Consider the following 19062-nt stretch of genomic DNA (forward strand, 5'->3'; position numbering starts at 1 on the left):
TTCTTTTCGATCCGCACCGAGCGTGCTCTCCCGGCGAGGGAGCCGAGAATCCAGTCGCAGAGGCAGGCTCGTGCAGAGAGTTAGGAGGCCTTGCTTTGTGGATCCAGAACTGGCTTGCCCACGGGAGGCAAAGAGTGGTTGTAGACGGGTCATATTCCGCATGGAGGCCGGTGACCAGTGGTGTGCCTCAGGGATCTGTTCTGGGACCCCTACTCCTCGTGATTTTTTATAAATGCCCTGGATGAGGAAGTGGTGGGGTGGGTTAGTAAGTTTGCTGATGACACAAAGGTTGGGGGTGTTGTGGATAGTGTGGAGGCCTGTCAAAGGTTACAGTGGGATATTGATAGGATGCAAAACTGGGCTGAGAAGTGGCAGATGGGGTTCAACCCAGACAGGTGTGAAATGTAAACAACAGGAATTCTGCAGATGATGGAAATTCAAGCAACACATATCAAAGTTGCTGGTGAACGCAGCAGGTCAGGCAGCATCTCTAGGAAGAGGTACAGTCGACGTTTCGGGCCGAGACCCTTCGTCAGGACTAACTGAAGGAAGAGTGAGTAAGGGATTTGAAAGCTGGAGGGGGAGGGGGAGATGCAAAATGATAGGAGAAGACAGGAGGGCGAGGGATAGAGCCGAGAGCTGGACAGGTGATAGGCAAAAGGGGATACGAGAGGATCATGGGACAGGAGGTCCGGGAAGAAAGACGGGGGGGGGGTGACCCAGAGGATGGGCAAGAGGTATATTCAGAGGGACAGAGGGAGAAAAAGGAGAGTGAGAGAAAGAATGTGTGCATAAAAATGAGTAACAGATGGGGTACGAGGGGGAGGTGGGGCATTAGCGGAAGTTAGAGAAGTCAATGTTCATGCCATCAGGTTGGAGGCTACCCAGACGGAATATAAGGTGTTGTTCCTCCAACCTGAGTGTGGCTTCATCTTTACAGTAGAGGAGGCCGTGGATAGACATGTCAGAATGGGAATGGGATGTGGAATTAAAATGTGTGGCCACTGGGAGATCCTGCTTTCTCTGGCGGACAGAGCGTAGATGTTCAGCAAAGCGGTCTCCCAGTCTGCGTCGGGTCTCACCAATATATAAAAGGCCACATCGGGAGCACCGGACGCAGTATATCACCCCAGTCGACTCACAGGTGAAGTGATGCCTCACCTGGAAGGACTGTTTGGGGCCCTGAATGGTGGTAAGGGAGGAAGTGTAAGGGCATGTGTAGCACTTGTTCCACTTACACGGATAAGTGCCAGGAGGGAGATCAGTGGGGAGGGATGGGGGGGACGAATGGACAAGGGAGTTGTGTGAAATGGTTCATTTTGGTTGGTCAAATATGATGGTTGAATATAGTATTAATGGTGAGACTCTTGGCAGTGTGGAGGATCAGAGGGATCTTGGGGTCCGAGTCCATAGGACACTCAAAGCTGCTACACAGGTTGACAGTGTTAAGAAGCCGTACGGTGTGTTGGCCTCCATCAATCGTGGGATTGAGTTCAAGAGCCGAGAGATAATGTTGCAGCTGTATAGGACCCTGGTCAGACCCCACTTGGAGCACCATGCTCAGTTCTGGTCAGGAAGGATGTGGATGCGATTGAGAGTGCAGAGGAGATTGACAAGGGTGTTGCCTGGATTGGGGAGCGTGCCTTACGAGAATAGGTTGAGTGAACTTGGCCTTTTCTCCTTGGAGCGACGGAGGGCGAGAGGTGACCTGATAGAGGTGTATAAGATGATGAGAGGAATTGATCGTGCGGATAGTCAGAGGCTCTTTCCCAGGGCTGAAATGGTTATCACAAGAGGACACAGGTTTAAGGTGCTGGGGAGTAGGTACAGAGGAGATGTCAGGGGTAAGTTTTTTACTCAGAGAGTGGTGAGTGTGTGGAATGGGCTGCCAGGAACGGTGGTAGAAGCAGATACGATAGAACATAGAACAGTACAGCACAGTACAGGCCCTTCGGCCCACAATGTTGTGCCGTCCCTCAAACCCTGCCTCCCATATAAGCCCCCACCTTAAATTCCTCCATATACCAGTCTAGTAGTCTCTTAAACTTCACGAGTGTATCTGCCTCCACCACTGACTCAGGCAGTGCATTCCACGCACCAACCACTCTGAGTAAAAACCCTTCCTCTAATATCCCCCCTGAACTTCCCACCCCTTACCTTAAAGCCATGTCCTCTTGTATTGAGCAGTGGTGCCCCGGGGAAGAGGCGCTGGCTATCCACTCTATCTATTCCTCTTATTATCTTGTACACCTCTATCATGTCTCCTCTCATCCTCCTTCTCTCCAAACAGTAAAGCCCTAGCTCCCTTAATCTCTGATTATAATGCCTACTCTCTAAACCAGGCAGCATCCTGGTAAATCTCCTCTGTACCCTTTCCAATGCTTCCACATCCTTCCTGTAGTGAGGTGACCAGAACTGGACACAATACTCCAAGTGTGGCCTACCCAGAGATTTATAGAGCTGCATCATTTCATCGCGACTCTTAAACTCTGTCCCTCGACTTATGAAAGCTAACACCCCATAAGCTTTCTTAACTACCCTATCCACCCGTGAGGCAACTTTCAGGGATCTGTGGACATGTACCCTGAGATCCCTCTGCTCCTCCACACTACCAAGTATCCTGCCATTTACTTTGTACTCTGCCTTGGAGTTTGTCCTTCCAAAGTGTACCACCTCACACTTCTCCGGGTTGGACTCCATCTGCCACTTCTCAGCCCACTTCTGCATCCTATCAATGTCTCTCTGCAATCTTTGACAATGCTCTACACTATCTACAACACCACCAACCTTTGTGTCGTCTGCAAACTTGCCAACCCACCCTTCTACCCCCACATCCAGGTTGTTAATAAAAATCACAAAAAGTAGAGGTCCCAGAACAGATCCTTGTGGGACACCATTACTCACATTCCTCCAAACTGAATGTACTCCTTCCACCATCACCCTCTGCCTTCTGCAGGCAAGCCAATTCTGAATCCACCTGGCCAAACTTCCCTGGATCCCATGCCTTCTAACTTTCTGAATAAGCCTACCGTGTGGAACCTTGTCAAATGCCTTACTAAAATCCATGTAGATCACATCCACTGCACTACCCTCATCTATATGCCTGGTCACCTCCTCAAAGAACTTTGTCAGGCTTGTTAGACACGATCTGCCCTTCACAAAGCCATGCTGACTGTCCCTGATCAGACCATGATTCTCTAAATGCCTATAGCTCCTATCTCTAAGAATCTTTTCCAACAGCTTTCCCACCACAGCCGTAAGGCTCACTGGTCTATAATTACCCAGACTATCCCTACTACCTTTTTTGAACAAGGGAACAACATTCGCCTCCCTCCAATCCTCCGGTACCATTCCCGTGGACAACGAGGACATAAAGATCCCAGCCAGAGGCTCAGCAATCTCTTCTCTCGCCTCGTGGAGCAGCCTGGGGAATATTCCGTTAGGCCCCGGAGACTTATCTGTCCTAATGTATTTTAACAACTCCAACACCTCCTCTCCCTTAATATCAACACGCTCCAGAACATCAACCTCACTCATATTGTCCTCACCATCATCAAGTTCCCTCTCATTGGTGAATACCGAAGAGAAGTATTCATTGAGGACCTCGCTCACATCCACATTTTATTTTCCAAAGGTAGGCCGGTAGATTTAATTCGAATACAGGTTGTAAATTGACTTTGATTAATGCTATTTGCAACATGAAAATTTATTTGCAGTGTTGAACACTGGAGTCACTAAAAGCCCTAACCCAAAGCCACGTGAATGAACATAGAGCCTAAGATGTAATTTTATACAAGACTTTTGGGGGGGGAAACAAACTTCTTATTGAGTGACCCGATCATGCTCAAAAGTCAGACCTATGTTTGTTTTTTGTAACCGCACAAACACTCAATTCTGGGGTCGAACTTGAGATAAGATCGCACGGAGTTTGCTTTCAAATGAAAGGTGGTTTCTGTCCTTGCTCTCGAGGCTTGTGAAACCCCCTGGTTGCGGACGTCTCGGGAAGACGCTCTCCGACCCCGTCAAACCATATAACAATTACAGCACGGAAACAGGCCATCTCGGCCCTTCTAGTCCGTGTCGAACTCTTACTCTCACCTAGTCCCACCGACCTGCACTCAGCCCATAACCCTCCATTCCTCTCCTGTCCATATATCGATCCAATTTAACTTTAAATGACAACATCGAACCTGCCTCGACCACTTCTCGTTCCACACAGCTACCACTCTCTGAGTAAAGAAGTTCCCCCTCATGTTACCCCTAAACTTTTGCCCTTTAACTCTCAACTCTGTCCTCTTGTTTAAATCCCCCCACCCTCAATGGAAAAAGCCTATCCACATCAACTCTATCTATCCCTCTCATAATTTTAAATACCTCTATCAAGTCCCCCCTCAACCTTCTACGCTCCAAAGAATAAAGACCCAACTTGTTCAACCTTTCTCTGTAACTTAGGAGATGAAACCCAGGTAACGTTCTAGCAAATCTTCTCTGTACTCTCTCTATTTTGTTGACATCTTTCCTATAATTTGGTGACCAAAACTGTACACAATACTCCAAATTTGGACTCACCAATGCCTTGTACAATTTTAACATTACATCCCAACTCCTATACTCAATACTCTGATTTATAAAGGCCAGCATACCAAAAGCTTTCTTCACCACCCTATCCACATGAGATTCCACCTTCAGGGAACTATGCACCATTATTCCTAGATCCCTCTGTTCTACCACATTCATCAATGCCTTACCATTTACCATGTATGTCCTATTTTGATTAGTCCTACCAAAATGTAGCACCTCACGTTTATCAGCATTAAACTCCATCTGCCATCTTTCAGCCCACTGTTCCAACTGGCCTAAATCTCTCTGCAAGCTTTGAAAACCTACTTCATTATCCACAACGCCACCTATCTTAGTATCATCTGCATACTTACTCATCCAGTTTACCACCCCATCATCTAGATCATGAATGTATATGACAAATAACGTTGGACCCAGTACAGATCCCTGAGGCACACCACTAGTCACCGGCCTCCAATCTGACACACAGTTATCCACCACTACACTCTGGCGTCTCCCATCCAGCCACTGTTGAATCCATTTTACTACTTCAATATTAATACCTAACAATTGAACCTTCCTAACCTAGTAGAGAATTGCTTCTCCGAGTGGAGGCCTGTGACTAGTGGTGTGCCACAGGGTTCAGTGCTGGGTCCATTGTTATTTGTCATCTATATCAATGATCTGGATGATAATGTGGTAAATTGGATCAGCAAGTTTGCTGATGATACGAAGATTGGAGGTGTAGTAGACAGTGAGGAAGGTTTTCAGAGCCTGCAGAGGGACTTGGACCAGCTGGAAAAATGGGCTGAAAAATGGCAGATGGAGTTTAATACTGACAAGTGTGAGGTATTGCACGTTGGAAGGACAAACCAACGTAAAACATACAGGGTTAATGGTAAGGCACTGAGGAGTGCAGTGGAACAGAGGGATCTGGGAATACAGATACAAAATTCCCTAAAAGTTTCATCACAGGTAGATAGGGTCGTAAAGAGAGCTTTTGGTACATTGGCCTTTATTAATCAAAGTATTGAATACAAGAGCTGGAATGTTATGATGAGGTTGTATAAGGCATTGGTGAGGCCGAATCTGGAGTATTGTGTTCAGTTTTGGTCACCAAATTACAGGAAGGATATAAATAAGGTTGAAAGAGTGCAGAGAAGCTTTACAAGGATGTTGCCGGGACTTGAGAAACTCAGTTACAGAGAAAGGTTGAATAGGTTAGGACTTTATTCCCTGGAGCGTAGAAGAATGAGGGGAGGTTTGATAGAGGTATATAAAATTATGATGGGTATAGATAGAGTGAATGCAAGCAGGCTTTTTCCACTGAGGCAAGGGGAGAAAAGAACCAGAGGACATAGGTTAAGGGTGAGGGGGGAAAAGTTTAAAGGGAACATTAGCGGGGGCTTCTTCATACAGAGAGTGGTGGGAGTGTGGAATGAGCTGCCAGACGAGGTGGTAAATGTGGGTTCTTTTTTAACATTTAAGGATAAGTTGGACAGATACATGGATGGGAGGTGTATGGAGGGATATGGTCTGTGTGCAGGTCAGTGGGACTAGGCAGAAAATGGTTCGGCACAGCCAAGAAGGGCCAAAAGACCTGTTTCTGTGCTGTAGTTTCTATGGTTCTATGGTTCTAACTGTGTCAAAGGCCTTACTGAAGTCCAGATAGACAACATCCACCACTTTACCCTCGTCAACTTTCCTAGTAACCTCTTCAAAAAATTCAATAAGTTTTGTCAAACATGACCTTCCACGCACAAATCCATGTGACTGTTCCTAATCAGACCCTGTCTATCCAGATAATTATATATACCATCTCTTAGAGTACTTTCCATCAATTTACCCACCACTGACGTCAAACTCACAGGCCAATAATTGCTAGGTTTACTCTTAGAACCTATTTAAACAATGGAACAACACGAGCAATACGCCAATCCTCGGACACCATCCCCATTTCTAATGACATTTGAAATATTTCTGTCAGAGCCCCTGCCATTTCCACACTAGCTTCTGTCAAGGTCCCAGGGAATATCCTGTCTGGACCCGGAGACTTATCCACTTTTATATTCCTTAAAAGCTCCAGTACTTCCTCTTCTTTAATCATCATAGTTTCCATAATTTCCCTACCTGTTTCCCTTATCTTACACAATTCAATATCCTTCTTAGTGAATACCGAAGAAAATAAATTGTTCAGAAATTCCCCCATTTCTTTTGGCTCCACACATGATTCTCTAAGGGACCAATTTTATCCCTCACTATCCTTTTGCTATTAATATAGTGGTAGAAACCCTTGGGATTTATTTTCACCTTACTTGCCAAAGCAACCTTGTATCTTCTTTTAGCTTTTCTAATTTCTTTCTCAAGATTTTTTTTATATTCTTTATATTCCTCAAGCACCTCAGTTACTCCATTCTGCCTATATTTATTGTAGGTATCTCTCTTTTCCTGAACCAACTTTCCAATATCCCTTGAAAACCATGGCTCTCTCAAACTTTTAACCTTTCCTTTCAACCTAACAGGAACATAAAGATTCTGTACTCTCAAAATCTCACCTTTAAAAGACCTCCATTTCTCTATTCTGTTCTTCCCATAAAACAAATTGTCCTAATCCACTCCTTCTAAATCCTTTCGCCTCTCCTCAATGTTAGTCTTTCTCCAATCAAAAATCTCAACCCTGGGTCCAGTCCTATCCTCCTCCATAATTATATTGAAACTAATGGCAGTGTGATCACTGGACCCGAAGTTCTCCCCAACACGTACCTCCGTCACCTGCCCTATCTCATTCCCTAACAGGAGATCCAACATTGCCCCTTCTCTAGTTGGTACCCCTATGTATTGCTGCAAAAAAACTATCCTGTACACATTTTACAAACTCCAAACCATCCAGCCCTTTTACAGAATGGGCTTCCCAGTCTATGTGCGGAAAATTAAAATCTCCCACAATCACAACCTTGTGGCTAACAGTTTTAAGGTGCTGGGGAGTAGGTACAGAGGAGACGTCAGGGGGTAAGTTTTTTTACTCAGAGAGTGGTGAGTGGGTGGAATTGGCTGCCGGTAACGGTGGTGGAGGTGGATACGATGGGGTCTTTTAAGAGACTTTTGGATAGGTACATGGAGCTTAGAAAAATAGAGGGCTATGGGTAATGTTTAGGTGGTTGAAAGGCAGGGACATGTTCAGCACAGCTTTGTGGGCCGAAGGGCCTGAATTGTGCTGTAGGTTTTCTACGTTTCTATAACGCTCTTTGGAGCAGTGAAGTTGTCCCAGTCTGTTACTAAAGATGACGGAGAGAGAGAGAGAGAGAGAGAGAGAGACGGCGACTGAGAGTGAGAAGGAGGGGTGGAGTGATCGAGCGGGAGAGAGCGAGGGAAAAGGGAACGGTGAGTGGACGAGGTAGGAGAGAGGCAGGGGAGGGAGGGAGTGGGTCGTGAGCGAGGGAGCGAGAGAAAGAGAGGGCGAGAGGTGTCGGAGTGGGTGAGAGAAAGAGGGACGACGATAAAAAAAAAGAGAGGGGGGAGAGAGAGAGAGAGAAGGAATGAGGGGGGGAAGAGGAACTGGGGAGGGTGGGAGGTTTAAAAAACTTTTCTCTGAAGGTAGGCCGGTAGATTTAATTTGAATACAGGTTGTAAGTTGACTTTGATTAATGCTATTTACAGCATGAAAATTTATTTGCAATGTTGAACACTGGAGTCACTAAAAGCCCTAACCCAAAGCAACGTGAATGAACATAGAGCCTAAGATGTAATTTTATACAAGACTTTTGGGGGGGGGAAACAAACTTCTTATTGAGTGACCCGATCATGCTCAAAAGTCAGACCTATGTTTGTTTTTTGTAACCGCACAAACACTCAATTCTGGGGTCGAACTTGAGATAAGATCACACGGAGTTTGCTTTCAAATGAAAGGTGGTTTCTGTCCTTGCTCTCGAGGCTTGTGAAACCCCCTGGTTGTGGACGAAGCTGGGCGGCAGTGTTAGCTGTGAGGAGGATGCTAAGAGGATGCAGGGTGACTTGGATAGGTTGGGTGAGTGGGCAAATTCATGGCAGATGCAGTTTAATGTGGATAAATGTGAGGTTATCCACTTTGGTGGCAAAAATAGGAAAACAGATTATTATCTGAACGGTGGCCGATTAGGAAAAGGGGAGGTGCAACGAGACCTGGGTGTCATTATACACCAGTCATTGAAAGTGGGCATGCAGGTACAGCAGGCGGTGAAAAAGGCGAATGGTATGCTGGCATTTATAGCGAGAGGATTCGAGTACAGGAGCAGAGAGGTACTACTGCAGTTGTACAAGGCCTTGCTGAGACCACACCTGGAGTATTGTGTGCAGTTTTGGTCCCCTAATCTGAGGAAAGACATCTTTGCCATAGAGGGAGTACAAAGAAGGTTCACCAGATTGATTCCTGGGATGGCAGGACTTTCATATGAAGAAAGACTGGATGAACTGGGCTTGTACTCGTTGGAATTTAGAAGATTGAGGGGGGATCTGATTGAAACGTATAAGATCCTAAAGGGATTGGACAGGCTAGATGCAGGAAGATTGTTCCCGATGTTGGGGAAGTCCAGAACAAGGGGTCACAGTTTGAGGATAGAGGGGAAGCCTTTTAGGACCGAGATTAGGAAAAACTTCTTCGCACAGAGAGTGGTGAATCTGTGGAATTCTCTGCCACAGGAAACAGTTGAGGCCAGTTCAAGGGAGTTAGATATGGCCCTTGTGGCTACGGGGGTCAGGGGTATGGAGGGAAGGCTGGAGCGGGGTTCTGAGTTGGATGATCAGCCATGATCATAATAAATGGCGGTGCAGGCTCGAAGGGCCGAATGGCCTACTCCTGCACCTATTTTCTATGTTTCTATGTTTCTATGTCTAGGGAAGACACTCTCCGACCCCGTCAAACCCGTGGTCCGAAACCCCTGATTGTGTGGTGGGTGCTGTGCGATCTGCCACCCTGTTACAAATTAGTGCCGCAAAATAACAAACCAGTGCACTGTATGGGATTAAAGCCATCGCATTCGTGAATCTTAACTAAAGTGTTAGTGAAGAATAACGAAACGAAAGGGGCCCATTCTAATTACCCTGGTCAGACCTCACTTCCGAGTACTGTGCTCAGTTCTGGTCGCCTCACTACAGGAAGGACGTGGAAGCCATGGAAAGGGTGCAGAGGAGATTGACAAGGATGTTTCCCGGATTGGAGAGCGTGCCTTATGAAAACAGGTCGAGTGAACTCGGCCTTTTCTCCCTGGAGCGGCGGAGGACGAGAGGTGACCTGATGGAGGTGTATAAGATGATGAGAGGCATTGATCGTGTGGATAGTCAGAGGCTTTTTCCCAGGGGTGAAATGGTTGTCACAAGAGGACACAGGTTTAAGGTGCTGGGGAGTAGGTACAGAGGAGATGTCAGGGGGTAAGTTTTTTACTCAGAGAGTGGTGAGTGTGTGGAATGGGCTGCCGGCGACGGTGGCGGAGACGGATACGATGGGGTCTTTTAAGAGACTTTTGGATAGGTACATGGAGCTTAGAAAAATAGAGGGCTACGGGTAACCCTAGTAATTTCTAAGGTTCGGCACAACTTTGTGGGCCGAAGGGCCTGTATTGTGCTGTAGTTTTTTCTATGTTGAAGACTTGGAGGATGCAATCGTTGACAGCATTGTCTGAAAACCGTCCGACATTCGCAGTCAATCAAAAGAACCGGGCAGCTTTCTCTGGGTGAGTTCCTCTGTCGAAAACTATGAGGAGCGAACACGAAGTTTCAGAGGACTGCAGCAGTATTGGCAGAGTTTTCATTTCTTCTGTCTTTCATTCAAATGCACAACCGGTTGATCAGTTTGCCTTTGTTTATACCTTTCTAACTCTTTCCGTGAAACTTCGACTGAGTGGGACAGTCCCTAAAATGGGACAGCCCCTTAACTGGGACAGCCCCTTAATTGGGACAGCCCCCTAATTGGGTCAAAATGCCGTGCCCTGGATGTGACCCGATGAGCTGAAATCCGTTCTGTGCAGTAACATATGAGTACTTCGACAGAGGACTGACTTTGAAGCTTCGACGAACGGGAGGAAACGGCGGGGGGGTGGGAGTCGACGGGAGGCAGGGACCAGGTGGGTAGGGGTGGGCGGGGGGGAACGGATTTCCACTCCGAGGTTAATCGACAAATCGGCACGCCCCCCCCCCGCCCACCCCGCACCCCGTTGGATTCCAGCCGGACATTGACCACAACCGATCCCGACCCGCGTCCGGCGCTCTGGGAACCGGGAGACGTGCCGATCCGGAGAGAGCCGCCTGCCCCGCGCTTTCCTCGCTCCGATCAGAACGCTGCGCAGTGCCTCGGGGTGGGGCAAGGTCGGGGCGACTGCGGCGTGTTGGTGAAAATTGGGACGCGCGGGATTTCTCCTGCCTGGCCGGGACCCTCTCCCTCAGCAGTGGCCTCAGCGTTGACGATCTGCAGGGTAACGCGCGCTCACCCGGAAGAGGGAAGATCGCGGGAACCTCGGCACGCCTGACGCGGGTCGCTCTCTCCCGACAGGCGAGCCTTCACCCGCTCCTGGGTGACCTGAAGGGGCGAGACCAAGGCAGGCAGCGAAGCCGGAAGACGGGCACCAGGGGTGGGGGCACATGCACAACGCGCTCCACGCCATGCAGGTGGGGCCCATTCCGGCGGAGAGCAGCAAGGACAGGAAGAAGGATTCGGTGAGTTCCCCCGGCAATGCTGGGACGGCAAAAGTTCAGGACAGGGACACTCCCGGGGCCAGACACTAGGTGGCGCTCCCTCCGCACCATCCCATCACACACTCCCGGGGTCAGACACTAGGTGGCGCTCCCTCCGCACCGTCCCATCACACACTCCCGGGGTCAGTCACAGAGTGAATCTCCCTCCACACCGTCCCATCACACACTCCCGGGGTCAGACACACAGAGTGAATCTCCCTCCGCACCGTCCCATCACACACTCATAGGGTCAGACACAGAGTGAATCTCCCTCCACACCGTCCCATCACACACTCCCGGGGTCAGACACAGAGTGAAACTCCCTCCACACCGTCCCATCACACACTCCCGGGGTCAGACACAGAGTGAATCTCCCTCCACATCGTCCCATCACACACTCCCGGGGTCAGACACAGAGTGAATCTCCCTCCGCACCGTCCCATCACACACTCCCGGGGTAAGACACACAGAGTGAATCTCCCTCCGCACCGTCCCATCACACACTCCCGGGGTCAGTCACAGAGTGAATCTCCCTCCACATCGTCCCATCACACACTCCCGGGGTCAGACACACAGAGTGAATCTCCCTCCGCACCGTCCCATCACACACTCCCGGGGTCAGACACAGAGTGAATCTCCCTCCACACCGTCCCATCACACACTCCCGGGGTCAGACACACAGAGTGAATCTCCCTCCACACCGTCCCATCACACACTCCCGGGGTCAGACACAGAGTGAATCTCCCTCCACATCGTCCCATCACACACTCCCGGGGTCAGTCACAGAGTGAATCTCCCTCCGCACCGTCCCGTCACTCACACCCCCGGGGTCAGACACACAGAGTGAATCTCCCTCCACACCGTCCCATCACACACTCCCGGGGTCAGACACAGAGTGAATCTCCCTCCACACCGTCCCATCACACACTCCCGGGGTCAGACACACAGAGTGAATCTCCCTCCGCACCGTCCCATCACACACTCCCGGGGTCAGACACACAGAGTGAATCTCCCTCCACACCGTCCCATCACACACTCCCGGGGTCAGACACACAGAGTGAATCTCCCTCCGCACCGTCCCGTCACTCACACCCCCGGGGTCAGACACACAGAGTGAATCTCCCTCCGCACCGTCCCATCACACACTCCCGGGGTCAGTCACAGAGTGAATCTCCCTCCGCACCGTCCCGTCACTCACACCCCCCGGGGTCAGACACACAGAGTGAATCTCCCTCCACACCGTCCCATCACACACTCCCGGGGTCAGACACAGAGTGAATCTCCCTCCGCACCGTCCCATCACACACTCCCGGGGTCAGACACACAGAGTGAATCTCCCTCCACACCGTCCCATCACACACTCCCGGGGTCAGACACACAGAGTGAATCTCCCTCCACACCGTCCCATCACACACTCCCGGGGTCAGACACACAGAATGAATCTCCCTCCGCACCGTCCCATTCACACACTCCCGGGGTCAGACACAGAGTGAATCTCCCTCCACACCGTCCCATCACACACTCCCGGGGTCAGACACACAGAGTGAATCTCCCTCCACACCGTCCCATCACACACTCCCGGGGTCAGACACACAGAGTGAATCTCCCTCCACACCGTCCCATCACACACTCCCGGGGTCAGACACACAGAGTGAATCTCCCTCCACACCGTCCCATCACACACTCCCGGGGTCAGACACACAGAGTGAATCTCCCTCCGCACCGTCCCATTCACACACTCCCGGGGTCAGACACACAGAGTGAATCTCCCTCCACAGCGTCCCATCACACACTCCCGGGGTCAGACACAGAGAGTGAATCTCCCTCCACACCGTCCCATCACACACTCCCGGGGTCAGACATACAGAGTGAATCTCCCTCTGGCGGAGAAGTTTACATAACTCATTTTATCCTCTCCCCACCGCCCCAGGTGCCCGGTCACCGAGCAACACGACGGAGAGTTTCTTTGGAGAGTCCAAACTCTCCTCACGCTCCCGAGGGGCCCTTCCCTTTTGGGGGTTCGTCACCGGGGGCCGACAGCAACAGTTGCACGCTCTTCCCCCTCAAGGTCAGTGTTGTGTGGCTGCCTAAGTTCTCCTCCTCACTCCCAATTCTCACCCTCGTCCTCCAGTTCTTCCCTCACCCTCCAGTTCTCCCCTCACCCTGCATTTCTCCCCTCACCCTCCATTTCCCTCACCCTCCATTTCCCTCACCCTCCATTTCTTCCCCTCACCCTCCAATTCTCCCATCTCTCTCTCCAATTCCCCCGTCCCTCTCTCCAATTCTCCCTCTCTCTTTCTCCAATTTTCCCAATCCCTCTCTCCAATTCTCTCCGTCCCTCTCTCCAGTTCTCCCCCTCACCCACCAATTCTCCCCATCCCCTCCGTTTCGTTCCCTCTCTCTCTCCAATTGTCTCATCTCTCCCTCCAATTTTCCCCATCCTTCTCTCCAATTGTCTCCCTCACCCGCCAGTTCTCAATCTCACCCTCCATTTCTCCCCCCAACCTCCAGTTCACCCCCTTACCCTCTAATTCTCCCCCTCATCCCAATTTCTCCCCCTTCTCCAATAACCACCGCTATCTCCAGTCCTTCCTCTCTCTCTCTTCAATTCCCCTCTCTTTCCAATTCTCCTGTCTCTCTCTCTCTCCCCAATTCTGCCCATCCCTCTCTCCAATCCTCTCATCACTCTCTCCAATTCTCCCTCAACAATTTTCCTCCTGTCACCAATTCTGCCGTCCCTCTCTACAATTCTCCCCTTCATCCTCCAGTTTCCCCCTCTCTCTCCAATTCTTCTTCTCTCCCCCAATTCTCCCCTTCACCCTCCATTTCTTCCCCTCACACTCCTTTCCCCTCTCCCATTCTCCCCACCTCTCTCCAATCCCCCATCTCTCTCCAATCCCCTATCTCTCTCTAATTCTCCCATCCCTGTCTCCATTTCCCCATCCTGGTCTCCAATTCTCCCATCCCAGTCTCCAATTCCCTATCCCTGTCTCCATTTCCCCATTCCGGTCTCCATTTCCCCATCCCGGTCTCCAATTCTCCCATCCCAGTCTCCAATTCCCCATCCCTGTCTCCATTTCCCCATTCCGGTCTCCATTTCCCCATCCCGGTCGGTCTCCAATTCTCCCATCCCAGTCTCCAATTCCCCATCCCTGTCTCCAATTCCCCATCTCTCTCTCCAGTTCTCCCATCTGTCTCCCATTCTCCCATCTCTCCCTTGATTTTCCCATCTCTCTCGATTCTCCATTTCTCTCTCTCTCCAATTCTCCATCTCTCTCCAATTCTCCCATCTCTCTCTAATTCTCCCATCTCTCTCTCCAATCCCCCATCTCTCTCTAATTCTCCCATCCCTGTCTCCAATTCACCATATCTCTCTCTCCAATTCTCCCATCCCATTTTCCAATTTTCCCCATCCATCCGTCCAGTTCTCCCATCACTCCCTCCAATTCCCCATCACCCCCTCCAATTCTCCCCATCATTCTCTCTTAAATATTCCCACCTCTCTCCAATTCTCCCCTCACCTTCCAATCCTCCCACTCACCCCTCACCCTCCAATTGTATCCTCCTCTCTCCAATTTGCCCTGCTCTCCAATTCTCCCCCTTTCTCTTCAATTCTCCTGTCTCTCTCTCCAGTTCTCCCATCTCTCTCCAATTCTCCCCAGCCTTCTCTCCAATTCTCCCTCTCTCTTCAATTCTTCCCATTCATCTCTCCAATTCTCCCATCTCTCTCTCTCTCCATTTCTCCCCTTCGTTCTCCAATTCTATCGTCCTTCTCTCCAAATCTCCCCTTCCAAATCTTCCCCTCACCCTCCAATTCTCTTTCTCTCTCTCCCCAGTTCTGTCCTCTCTCCCCTCTCACCAATTCTACCCCTTTCAATACCCTGTCCGATCACCAATTCTCCCCTCTCTCTCCAGTTCTCCTCCCTCCCTCCAATTCTCCCCATCAACTCTCCCTCCAATTCTCCCCCTCTCCCTCCAATTCCTGCCCCCTCTCTTTCCCTGTTCTTCCCCTTGTTACGTACCCCGTAACGGGTTAAAGGAACAGCAGAAATGGAAAGCACTTTGGAGTCCAGTATTGCTATAAGCTATTAATATTTATTAATAACTACGCAGTACAGTAAATATAAATGTCGATAAATCAAACAGGTTAGCAATGATTATATATAAAAGTAAGTGTGGAATAGATATGTATGAAAAAAACCAAGCTTCGTTAAGTCTAGGGGTAAAAAGATACAGTCTTACGATGATGAGTAAAGTTCAGTTTGTGGTATTGAGTTGAGCAGTGATGGAGAGAGATCCGGTGAGCTGACGCCATCGATTTTCTCGTCGTCCTCCCAGATCCTTTACAAGTCACCGACTGTGACTTTAACCAGGGGGATCCGGTTTTCCTGTGGTGGAGCTATCACCCAGGCGAGGGTGGACACGTAGACAGCTCCCCACCAGTCAGCCCCTCCTCCTCAAACGGGAATAGCAATTCGGAATCGATCCGCCAGACCGGTCCTCCGAAAACCGGCTTTCTCTGCGGGCCACAGCAATGCTCGTTCAGTGTCCAGATCCTGTGTCCTGAGGTCCGCATCATCTGACCTCCCATTTATCTCACCAGGCTGAGCATCACCTGTCATTCAATGAGTCCCTCGTTCCTTTGTCGGTGAAGAAGTGCCCAAGGAGGCAACCTGTCCTGGGAAATAACATCACCAACCTGCCTTCGGTCACCATAGCAACTCACGAGCTGCTCGGTGCTGTGTCCAACTCCAAACTCAGTAAAAATCCAAAGTTACTTCCAGTGCCTTAAAGTGACAGTCCCACCGTTAATCTTCGTCTCTCTCTCTCTGTTTTCCAAACAAACCATCAGTGATAAATGTCTCTCTCTGTCTCTCTTCAAACAGTTAATAGGGGCACTCCTGGATCCCCTCACAGTGCGTTTACCAGAAAGCCAGTTGACCTTGTGCGTATATATATATATATATATCCAGACATGCCGAACACCAGCTGTCCATCTTATAGCACGAGCTGCTTGGTGCTGTGTCCAACTCCAAACTCAGTAAAAATCCAAAGTTACTTCCAGTGCCTTAAAGTGACAGTCCCACCGTTAATCTTCGTCTCTCTCTCTCTGTTTTCCAAACAAACCATCAGTGATAAATGTCTCTCTCTGTCTCTCTTCAAACAGTTAATAGGGGCACTCCTGGATCCCCTCACAGTGCGTTTACCAGAAAGCCAGTTGACCTTGTGCGTATATATATATATATATCCAGACATGCCGAACACCAGCTGTCCATCTTATAGCACGAGCTGCTTGGTGCTGTGTCCAACTCCAAACTCAGTAAAAATCCAAAGTTACTTCCAGTGCCTTAAAGTGACAGTCCCACCGTTAATCTTCGTCTCTCTCTCTCTGTTTTCCAAACAAACCATCAGTGATAAATGTCTCTCTCTGTCTCTCTTCAAACAGTTAATAGGGGCACTCCTGGATCCCCTCACAGTGCGTTTACCAGAAAGCCAGTTGACCTTGTGCGTATATATATATATATATCCAGACATGCCGAACACCAGCTGTCCATCTTATAGCACGAGCTGCTTGGTGCTGTGTCCAACTCCAAACTCAGTAAAAATCCAAAGTTACTTCCAGTGCCTTAAAGTGACAGTCCCACCGTTAATCTTCGTCTCTCTCTCTCTGTTTTCCAAACAAACCATCAGTGATAAATGTCTCTCTCTGTCTCTCTTCAAACAGTTAATAGGGGCACTCCTGGATCCCCTCACAGTGCGTTTACCAGAAAGCCAGTTGACCTTGTGCGTATATATATATATATATCCAGACATGCCGAACACCAGCTGTCCATCTTATAGCACGAGCTGCTTGGTGCTGTGTCCAACTCCAAACTCAGTAAAAATCCAAAGTTACTTCCAGTGCCTTAAAGTGACAGTCCCACCGTTAATCTTCGTCTCTCTCTCTCTGTTTTCCAAACAAACCATCAGTGATAAATGTCTCTCTCTGTCTCTCTTCAAACAGTTAATAGGGGCACTCCTGGATCCCCTCACAGTGCGTTTACCAGAAAGCCAGTTGACCTTGTGCGTATATATATATATATATCCAGACATGCCGAACACCAGCTGTCCATCTTATAGCACGAGCTGCTTGGTGCTGTGTCCAACTCCAAACTCAGTAAAAATCCAAAGTTACTTCCAGTGCCTTAAAGTGACAGTCCCACCGTTAATCTTCGTCTCTCTCTCTCTGTTTTCCAAACAAACCATCAGTGATAAATGTCTCTCTCTGTCTCTCTTCAAACAGTTAATAGGGGCACTCCTGGATCCCCTCACAGTGCGTTTACCAGAAAGCCAGTTGACCTTGTGCGTATATATATATATATATCCAGACATGCCGAACACCAGCTGTCCATCTTATAGCACGAGCTGCTTGGTGCTGTGTCCAACTCCAAACTCAGTAAAAATCCAAAGTTACTTCCAGTGCCTTAAAGTGACAGTCCCACCGTTAATCTTCGTCTCTCTCTCTCTGTTTTCCAAACAAACCATCAGTGATAAATGTCTCTCTCTGTCTCTCTTCAAACAGTTAATAGGGGCACTCCTGGATCCCCTCACAGTGCGTTTACCAGAAAGCCAGTTGACCTTGTGCGTATATATATATATATATCCAGACATGCCGAACACCAGCTGTCCATCTTATAGCACGAGCTGCTTGGTGCTGTGTCCAACTCCAAACTCAGTAAAAATCCAAAGTTACTTCCAGTGCCTTAAAGTGACAGTCCCACCGTTAATCTTCGTCTCTCTCTCTCTGTTTTCCAAACAAACCATCAGTGATAAATGTCTCTCTCTGTCTCTCTTCAAACAGTTAATAGGGGCACTCCTGGATCCCCTCACAGTGCGTTTACCAGAAAGCCAGTTGACCTTGTGCGTATATATATATATATATCCAGACATGCCGAACACCAGCTGTCCATCTTATAGCACGAGCTGCTTGGTGCTGTGTCCAACTCCAAACTCAGTAAAAATCCAAAGTTACTTCCAGTGCCTTAAAGTGACAGTCCCACCGTTAATCTTCGTCTCTCTCTCTCTGTTTTCCAAACAAACCATCAGTGATAAATGTCTCTCTCTGTCTCTCTTCAAACAGTTAATAGGGGCACTCCTGGATCCCCTCACAGTGCGTTTACCAGAAAGCCAGTTGACCTTGTGCGTATATATATATATATATCCAGACATGCCGAACACCAGCTGTCCATCTTATAGCACGAGCTGCTTGGTGCTGTGTCCAACTCCAAACTCAGTAAAAATCCAAAGTTACTTCCAGTGCCTTAAAGTGACAGTCCCACCGTTAATCTTCGTCTCTCTCTCTCTGTTTTCCAAACAAACCATCAGTGATAAATGTCTCTCTCTGTCTCTCTTCAAACAGTTAATAGGGGCACTCCTGGATCCCCTCACAGTGCGTTTACCAGAAAGCCAGTTGACCTTGTGCGTATATATATATATATATCCAGACATGCCGAACACCAGCTGTCCATCTTATAGCACGAGCTGCTTGGTGCTGTGTCCAACTCCAAACTCAGTAAAAATCCAAAGTTACTTCCAGTGCCTTAAAGTGACAGTCCCACCGTTAATCTTCGTCTCTCTCTCTCTGTTTTCCAAACAAACCATCAGTGATAAATGTCTCTCTCTGTCTCTCTTCAAACAGTTAATAGGGGCACTCCTGGATCCCCTCACAGTGCGTTTACCAGAAAGCCAGTTGACCTTGTGCGTATATATATATATATATCCAGACATGCCGAACACCAGCTGTCCATCTTATAGCACGAG

The 19062-nt window shown here is 48.9% G+C and overlaps 1 protein-coding gene across 2 annotated transcripts in view; it reads left to right on the top strand.

The window, feature by feature from the left end:
* The window catches only part of LOC134341731 (arginine-glutamic acid dipeptide repeats protein-like), a 69719-nt gene that overhangs the window by 22477 nt on the left and 28180 nt on the right, over nt 1–19062 (top strand). For both annotated transcript variants that reach the window (XM_063039631.1, XM_063039632.1), the window contains exons 2-3: nt 11081–11244; nt 13193–13330. In XM_063039631.1, coding sequence (XP_062895701.1) covers nt 11170–11244; nt 13193–13330 — 213 coding nt within the window. In that variant the 5' untranslated portion in view covers nt 11081–11169. The remainder of the gene's footprint in view (nt 1–11080; nt 11245–13192; nt 13331–19062) is intronic.

This window comes from Mobula hypostoma, unplaced genomic scaffold, assembly GCF_963921235.1.
Source record: "Mobula hypostoma unplaced genomic scaffold, sMobHyp1.1 scaffold_141, whole genome shotgun sequence".
Lineage (NCBI taxonomy): Eukaryota > Metazoa > Chordata > Chondrichthyes > Myliobatiformes > Myliobatidae > Mobula > Mobula hypostoma.